The 9498-nt window shown below is 37.3% G+C and overlaps 1 protein-coding gene across 2 annotated transcripts; it reads right to left on the bottom strand.

Annotated features, from left to right (window-relative positions):
• Window positions 1-265: 265 nt before the first annotated feature.
• Window positions 266-8482, bottom strand: LOC127952788 (glucosidase 2 subunit beta). 2 transcript variants are annotated; one of them, XM_052551563.1, is made up of 18 exons: window positions 8421-8482; window positions 7897-8043; window positions 7691-7807; window positions 7236-7331; window positions 7091-7148; window positions 6786-6903; window positions 6342-6471; window positions 6058-6142; window positions 4408-4486; window positions 4218-4301; window positions 3396-3554; window positions 3068-3158; window positions 2860-2929; window positions 2511-2600; window positions 2358-2432; window positions 1331-1430; window positions 1078-1251; window positions 266-488 (listed from the first exon to the last, which is right to left on the bottom strand). In XM_052551563.1, the coding sequence occupies exons 2-17, from the start codon at window positions 7988-7990 to the stop codon at window positions 1105-1107; spliced, it is 1593 nt and encodes a 530-aa protein (XP_052407523.1). In that variant the 5' UTR covers window positions 7991-8043; window positions 8421-8482; the 3' UTR covers window positions 266-488; window positions 1078-1104. The 2 variants fall into 2 exon arrangements, with proteins under 2 accessions (XP_052407523.1, XP_052407514.1); XM_052551554.1 differs by lacking the exon at window positions 8421-8482 and adding an exon at window positions 8281-8398.
• Window positions 8483-9498: the final 1016 nt, after the last annotated feature.

Raw genomic sequence — 9498 nt, 5'->3', positions numbered from 1 at the left:
GGGACACAACTAAGGTTTTTTTTTGTTTTGCAAAAAGCCACAAAAATGGTCTCACTAACACTTCTTCCAGCACAATAGTTTCCCCAGGGGGTCTCTTATCCAGTTACTGAGCAGGCTCAACCCTGCTTCGCTTCAGTGGGCAACCAGTCTTAGGCTGGACTTGTTATGTAGCCAAAGGGAATGGGCATCAGACTCTGATGTGTTCATGTACTAGACAGCAGAGTACACGGTGCATAGCATATAGTGTAAAATTTGAGATGCAAGATTTTGTATTTTATTTTTTTAAGTGGAATTTATTTCAACATCATCCATGGAATGTGAACAGATCAGACTTTACCCAAGTAAAAACAATAGCAACAACATTAGTTTACCAAACAGAATGCTTTCCCAACGTCCAGCCTCATTTAGCTGATCCTAAACTAATGGAAGAGGTACTTAAACAGTGATTACAACAGGAAATGAAGTTAATGTTCCCACAGAGCAACAACCTACAGACCAGGAGACAGGGGGGAGAAAAACAAAAGTTATTATTGATTTGGGACCACAGACATTTAATGTAATTTACAGAACAAAATACACAATTAACTTCACTTTAGGGTCATATATTTATGATAACGCAGTGTGCATCAGTAAGAATGAAAAAAATTATTTTAGAAAATTTGAAAGCTAGGCTAATCGTAATCTGAAAAAAAAAAAAAATCACAGACTAATAAGAACAGCTCCAGACAACACCAGATCTTTGGTATATAACACCTGAGACATGCACACTTGTTCAAGACAGCTAAGGTTTGATATTAAACAGAACTCGAATGTTGTCGATGACTGGTGCATTCATTAGTGGAGCAGAGCAATATTACATCAAAACCCACTAATGTTTCCATAAAGCTGCACCTAAACAAAGGCTAACTGAATCTATTCACAAAACAGGCAGTAAACCATCATCAATATTGTAATCACAAGTGTAAAAAATGTCAAAATATTTTAGACCCTACGATAACTGATTAATTACTCCTTGTTTTTTTTTTTAACAGTGCTTTAAACATCTAAAATAAAGTTAGTATTTATTTTGTGGCGCACCGTGCATCAACAAGCAGAGCGTGGCGTCTAGAGCTCCTCGTGGTCGTGTGGTGAGAGGTCAGCGTTGGATGGCTCTTGACACACTGCCGGAGTGGTGAACTCCATTAGGTATTCACAGCGACTCGGCTCCGATGTCGAGGTCACCACAGTCTCCTTCCCACAAGTCAGTTTCACCTAGCACACAAAGACACACTCAGCAGAAAACTCCCAGCGTGAACGGCACAGTGGAAGTAATGAAAGAGCCGGTACTTACAGTAGTTGATCTGTTTGGACCTTGCCAGCACCCGGTGCCATGCTCGTATTTCATCAGCAAGTACTTATTATTTTCAGGCCCTGACCAACTTCCCCATGTCCTGGAAACATGAGCATCTCTCATTGAAGACTGTCATTAAAGACGTACAAAATATGATGACAAAGTGATGTGACAGAACAAAACAAGCATAGGTCTAAGGTTGTTTGCGAAATAACTATTTTTGTCTTTTTCTTCAATTTTCTTGATATAAATATACTTGTCAGAGATCGCAAACGAATTAAAAATAAACCACTAATAGAAAGTTAAATCAATAGATGCTAGAAGGGAATTTAGATATTGAGGCGATACAACATTATAAATGACAAAAAGATATACATTTTGAGATATTCTAAAGATCATATTAAGAAGTATTATTAAATGATCAGTGTTTTAAAAGATTTACATTAAATGAATGGTAAATAGCAGTGTAAAGAAAAGCATGAACACTTAAATATCCAACATCAGTCAATATCAGAAAATAAATATTGTTATCAGCCAATAATCAATAAAGTATTTATACTACAACTCAAAAGTTTATTAATGTTTTTTGAAAGAACTCTCTTAATCTCACAAAGGCTGCATGTATTTGATCAAAATTAAAACATTAATGTTGTGAAATATTATTAAAATTTAAAATAACATTTTAAAATGTAATTTATTTGTGATAGCTAAGCATAATTTTTAGTACCCATTGTTGATTTGTAGATATATTGCTCTTTGCTGCTCAAGAATAATTTCGTATTATGAATGTTCAAAACAATACTTTTTTTTTTTAAGGATTCTTTGATGAATAGAAAATTTTAAAAAGCAGTGAAATCTTTTATAAAACATTACAGAAATCTTTACGGTTGCTTTTGATCAATGTAATGCATCCCTACAGAAAATAAAAACATTTCTTTATTCTTCAAAGTGTCAAAAAACCTCTAAAACCAAACCACCCTGGACTGCTTCAAGATGTGTTTTTTGGTGTGTCCACAATGCCTCTTACCCAAGGTTGGTTTCTGAGCCCCCAAACTTGGGTTTCTGTGAAACCCGGTTGAAAGGACAGAGCCTGTAGATGTATCTAAAGGCAAACAGAACATAGAAATAAATCACGGCACAAAAATGTCTTTCCCAAACAACAAACGCTGGTTTCACTTACTCGCTAGTGGTGAGTTCGTAGCACTGGTTGTACAGGTATGTGAACTCAGCATCAGGGCCAAAATCAAAAGACAGCTCTTTTTCAATATTTCTGCAACACAATCAAAGGAAACTCAACACACAGTCCCCACACACCACCATCAGAGAACAGAGCAGATGCATTCAATTCAAGGATGCAAGCACGTAAGGGTTTGCAAAAGTGATGCAACCGTGAGCTGAACAAACACATCACACTCTGTTACAGGCAAACACGGACCAATGAGAATTTCAGGTGCATACGAGAAACTAGTTCACTACACTCTGACTCTATTTCAAACTCGACTTCTTTTGGCCGTTTTCTCTGAACGAACCTGATTTGATCGTCCATCTCCCGAAGAGCTTTCTCGGCCTCCTCAAAGTCATCTCTGGCCTTCTGAGCAGCTGTGAACCAGAGAACGGTCGGTGAGCATAAGGAAACAAAGAACAACTAGATGAAACGGATGGAAGTACAGTTGTATTTCTCTGTAACGTATCGATAAACAGCCTCTGAAGGACTGGCAGTTGAAGAGTTAAACCAACCATCGATGAGGGCCTGGGTGTCTGCATCATAAGGTGGCATGGCTTCATCGTCTTCATCGCTCTTCTCTGGAGTCTTAACAGTGGGCGGCGCCTGCACAACACACAACCACACTCACATGAAGACGTCATTTTTACACCTGCACAGTACGGTGAACAAGAGTTATAGCACATTCTGTTGTAAGACCTTTGCCAGTGTGCCTTAGGACATGAGTTAAAGGTTAAGGACTTTAAATGTCAGGTGTTAATAGAAGACTCAAAATGTCCCTGCAGATCTAAACAACACTGAAGTTAACACTTGCTCAGGTTTTTCTGTGTGAGATACACTCACCTTATCATCGTCTTCATGATAGTCATCCTCATCCTCATCATCCTCGTCCTCTTCCTCAGAGATGTCGTCTTCTGGGTACGGCTCAGAGTCATTGTCTACAACTGGTTCCTTCACTTCATCTGGAGGCGTTTCCACTGGGGCAGGTTCCTCGGGCTGTGACTAAGAGAGAGAACGGAGGAACACATTCAGAACGCATGTTTCAAGGATAGCGGGATTAAAAAAAAAAGAAAAAAAAAAGATTTAAATACACAGATTTGTAATTTTCACCGAAATTGTGGGTGATTTTATTGTCAAGCAATAAATCTCAAATAAACGTAAAAATGTAATACAAGTTACCAAATTAAAAGACAATAAAAAGTAGAAAACTAATATAACTACTTATTTATTTTGTAATGTAACAAGACAAGGAAAAAGTCAACATTTTCAAGCAAAGTTTTTGATTCACGCGTCCAATCCTTTGTGCCACCCCTGAATGGAAATGGTGAAGAATAAGCCTTGGATCGCCATTACAGTTATAAAAGATTTCTATTTCAAATAAAGGCTGACAAGTGAGAATTCGGCTTTGCCATCAAAGAAATTATTAAAATGTTATAGAAATCAGTTATTTTTTTATAGCCCCACTCATTACAATATCAATAACAAAATTTAGTTAACAAGTTTCTTGTCATACACAATGTTCTTGTTTTCATTGTTAATTTTATGATACTTTAGCTAATACTTATTACTTTATTTGAATCTTGATTGCTTTAAAGAGTTTTAAAAAATAAAAAAAGGTACCTCACTAGACACTAAACATGACATTTCTGCTTCTTCTCCACTGACCTCTGAGTGGTACTTGTCTTTAATCTTGGGCCAAACACTCTCAAATGTTGATGTGTCCACCTGCTCCGCTCCTCCCAACAGTCCCTATATAAATCACAAAGCAGACATCTAAATTAGCGGCAATTCATTCACTCGCTGCATTTGGATGGGTGCCACATTTTGACTAAGATATGATTAAATGCAAAATTACCTGGGCCTCGATTTCAGTAAGTGTGCCATCAGCATCTGGGTCCAATTCAGCATGGGACTGAAGCTCAGAGACCGACACACTGACACACAGAGACAACACGCCACTTCATATTCATACTCTATACACACAACAAGTTCATCAAACAACTGTGGTCAATTGGAATTATTCAACAATCAGGGTTAGTCATGGCTTCTTCTGTTCTCATCACCTGCACTGCTTGCCATGTATTGCTTTTTCTGTCAGCGGCGAGGGATTGACACGTGATACGCAGGGAAATAGTAAGGCTGATAGAGAACAAAAATCAAAAACTAGAGAAATCAAAACTAGATTTCAGGTGTGCTGTTTTATAGCAATCTTTCTTAGAAAACCATGTTTGCAGCATTAGGAAAAAAAAAAAAAAACATTTTTCCATCTTAAAACTATATCTAAATTATGACCTATGCTCTCAATGCCATATGTAGAAATGTTAGGTCATGCATTCATGACCTCAAGGTTAGATGATTGTAATGCTTTACTGGGTTGTTGTTCTATGTGCTGCTTAATAAACCAACTCCAGCTGGTTCAAAATGCAGCATCTAGAGTTTTTACTAGAACCAGGAATTATGACACGATTGGCCCGGTTCTGTCAATACTGCACCGGCTCCCTATCGAACATCCAATACATTTTAAAATCTTGCTAATTACTTATAAAGCCCTGAACGGTTAAGTTCCTCAGTACTGAGCAAGCTCATATTGCATTATAGTCCTTCATGTCTGCTGCGATCTCAAAACTCTGGCCATTTGATAATACCTAGAATATCAAAATCAACTGCGGTCAGCAGATTCTTTTCCTATTTAGTGCCCAAACTCTGGAAGAGTCTTCCTGGTGTTGGTCGGGAGGCAGACACCCTCTGTCAAATCTTAAATCTAGAACACACAAATCACTTTTCAATAATTCAGATTGTTAGGCTGCATTAATTAGGTCATCTGGAACCAGGAACACATCCCATAACATCCGATATACACGTTACATCATATGAAAAATGGCATCTACGCTAATATTAGTGAGTTTCATTCTTATTCCGATGTCACCGCAGCTACTCAGATCCAGTCTGGATCAGCACCTAGAGACGACCTCTACAGTCCTGAATCAGATCCCCTGTGAAGACCTCGTCAAGTAGACGGCTATCGGGGCAAGACCACAAGAACCAGAGTCCTCTGCACAATCTGACTTGTGTTGCAGCCTGGAATTAAACCACACCATGCTGGTTTTGTCCAAGACTGACTCTAGTTTCTCCCAAGGTTTTTTCTCCAGTTCTATCACTGATGAAGTTTTGGTTCCTAGCAACTGTCACCTTTAGCTTGCTTTGTTGGGGACACTTCATTTCTGCCAATATTGTTGACTTGATTGCACAGACACTATCTGAAGAGAACTGAACTGAGCTGGATGATGACATCACTGAATCAAAGATGAACTCGCTTTAACTGAAGAATTGAGTGTTACTACTGTCCTCCTGCATTACCAACACACTATTACCCTGATTAATACTGTAAAGCTGCTTCGACACAATTGGTGTTGTATAGAGCGCTATATAAACAAAGATGACTTGACTACCAGAGGAATTTTTTTTTTTTTATAAAAAAATAAAAACCATACTCATTGGCACTTACAAGCCATCTGCATTGTCATCCAGTTCCAAAAAGGCTTCTGCCATTTTGGCTTTGTCCTTCTCCAAACGAATAGCTGCCTTTTGCTCTGGAATGAAAAAAACAAAAAAAACAAAACAGGTTTGATCTATATAAATACCAAATCACTGATGAAATGAACCAGCCTGCAAACTAAACATCTCAAGTCAATTTTTATATAATTAATGTGTGAATGATTTTGCAGATATACATATGGCTTAAAGATATATTAACTTGCTTTGACTCTTAATATAAACAGCTGCACTCACCTTCCCAGGCCTTGAGGTGGCGCTCTTTAGCTTCCTTCTCAGGCTGCTCTGCTGTCTCCTTCACGGTCCTCAGCGCTTCAACTTTCTCATCGAGCTGTTTCTTATTTTCCTGCATATCAGTCACTTTACTCTACAGAGGAGACACAGCATATTACACTTACAAAAACTCACACTGACAAAATATGGCTTTTTAAAACTGCAACGTATACAAGCAATTATTTGGTGCCCGAACAGGATGATTTCTGTTGCACGTGAGAGTCAGAATAAAAAAAAGCAAAACAAATATGATGGCAGCATTTCATCATGCTTGGACCGACATGCGCTAAGATTTCTGCAACACTAGCAGCTGAACAGACAGAAACATACTGTATCATCAGGTATTAAATGTGAAACCAAAGCGTCCTGACTTCCCTGATGAATGGGTTCATACAAAGCAGATCTTACCTGCTTTTCTTGGTGTCCTTTCTTGGCTTCCTCAATAAGCTGCCGTTTCAGGAGAAAGCCCTCTTTGGTGATCTCAGCCATCTTATGCAGAACTTCCCTCTCTTTACGTCCTAGTTCCCTGAGAACAAAACATATCTCATAAATTTCAATGTGTTTATAGCCATAATATAGCATCATAAGTAAAAATGGAAATTAAAACAATGAAACATAAAACAATTTTTGCACATGTATGCAATTGGGCACAATAATGCATCCAGTGTGAATGTATCTTTATGTGCTTCTCATTAATTTAGATCAGAACTCACTTGCATGTATTTTCACATTTTGCTCCGCTGTTGTACTCATCGGTAGTATCGCAGCAATCTGTGGAGAGGAAAGATTTCTAATGCAAAACCATTCCATTGATAGAACACGACTGAGGAGAAATGTCCAAATGCAGAGTCATCTTACCACAGATGCCATCATTAATACGGGAGGATGGGATGAACATGGGCCTGTAACCAGCATTGGTGCAATGGAAGCTACCATTCGGACAAGCAGCAGTGCCTGAGGAGACATAAACAACTATTATGCATAACATCTCCATTATACCGCCAAACTGTACTGTATCACCACTTTCTACTCGTCATGGACTTAAGAAGTGTTTATATGTGAATAAAAGCCTTAATTAAATCTGCTCATCAAATAAAGTGATCATGATTCTTCAGAGGTCTGGTATTAAACCAATGGATTACTTCTACAATGTCTTTATGACATGTCACTAGACTTTTCAGGAAAACATTTCACTGCTAATTGACTTTGAACATAAATCAGACGTGAAAATCTTTCAATTAAAGACCGGTAAACTAATCCATCTTAAATTATCAACATTTTTTTTTTTTAATGGGTTCTTTAAGTATCGTTACCTGGCTCATCTGAACCATCTTTGCAGTCACAGTAGTCATCATTCACTCGGTCAAAAGGAATAGTCCGGGATCCATCAAGACAGGTGAAAGGCTTGTTCTCCTCATAGAACTGTTTCTCTTTATTTATTTAGACAAAATAAGAGTTAAACCAGTTAGACTAGAACGTGCAGCCAAAGAAAATACAATAAATTATATGACTTGTATACTTGTCAGTGGCACTCCTCGGGGCTTTTGTATTTCTACAGGTGTCCCCAAGCTGACAGCAAAGCCCAAAGTCAACAGCAGGTGCAGGCAGGTCATGATGCCTCAGGAAATGCAGGGACAAACGCAAACTCCCACCAGAGGCGCGTGACCTTGGAGCAAATCAACGGATAATTCATTGTTCGACTGAACATGATATCTAATCCATTCATAACTATACATCTCATACCAAAGGTTTACAAAGGGCTAAACAAATCAATATATTTCTTCAACCAAATGATGGTCGCAGATAAAGCCGTTTATAAAATGTCTTATTCGCATCATCTTCGTTAATTCAACCTGAAATGGCTTCCGCACACACGGCCAACCGAACATACTGAAATACTTACCGATTTAAAATGATAAACAACACACTATCACGATAGCAAGCATTTTGTTTTAATAAACATCGGAGAAAATTAAATGTGCGATTGTATAATTAGTCAAAGACATCTAAAAAAGCTTTGTAAAACATAAACTCATTACTTACTTCCGTGGAGCGTTCTCGCACTGTGTTACGTCACCAAGATGAGCGGTGTTGCGAAATGATTGGTTGATTCAAGTAAAAAAGAATGCGGCATTGTGGGTAATGCAGTCATTTAAAAAAAACGGATGTGATTTCTTTTTCTTACCTCTTGCACAAAATCAATAATTTTATTAATAATAAACCATTTCCCAAATATTTAGGCAACAGCGTCCAACCGGCTAGATACTGACTCGTCTCCTTCAAACACTGTGGCTGGATTATATCCTATTATGAAGAGTGATAGTAAAAGTAAAGTTCATTAAAAAGACTGTGATGAAAACAATTTGTGTTCAAGTAACGCGAAACTTGTAATAAACAAAGTTGTTCAAAAATGTTTGTAAGGATTTAAATTTAAAATGTTTTTGGTAATTTACCTCTGAGGACTTTTTTACCTAATGTTTCTGGTAAGTGCTGTGAACCTTTACATGGTTGAATGAAATCCAAATTATAGCTACCTATAAGAAACTTTGAAGCAAACAGCGTTATGAATGGTTTATGCAGCGCTTTATAGTGAATAATCAGTGATGGAAGGGTACTTTGGAAATGTAATGGGTTACAGATTAAAAGTTCCTATTTAAAATATAAAAATTAGCATACGTATTTTAATTGCTTTATAAATTTAACTAACTGCTTTTTTATTACTGTCCAATTTTTTTAATGAATGTCAAAATGAATAATTTTGAAATAGCCTATTTAAAGCAGGTAGGATTAACCTTAAAGTAGGACTCAACACTGATAACTGTCGGACTTTCGAAATCCTTCATCACTTGAAGAAGATTATAATAATTACATTTTAAAGCACAGCCACCTCAAAATCTGACTTTAGCACCTCTTTTTACTTTAAGATCATTAGGTTAAATACGGATTTACAATCATAACGAGATATAATTTAATAGCTGTGATAAAGTTATCAAATAAACAGATGTGTCCTATTCTGTGTCCTAAACTCCTGAAACATTGGTGTCTCATATTTCAGAGAAGTCAATGTAATCTGGGAAATAAATCAATCAAATCTGTATGTGTGTGGAGAATATTTAGATGT

Source organism: Carassius gibelio, chromosome A3 (assembly GCF_023724105.1).
Source record: "Carassius gibelio isolate Cgi1373 ecotype wild population from Czech Republic chromosome A3, carGib1.2-hapl.c, whole genome shotgun sequence".
NCBI lineage: Eukaryota > Metazoa > Chordata > Actinopteri > Cypriniformes > Cyprinidae > Carassius > Carassius gibelio.
The sequence above is the reverse complement of the archived record's forward strand: the minus strand, read 5'-3'. Positions and strand labels throughout refer to the sequence as shown.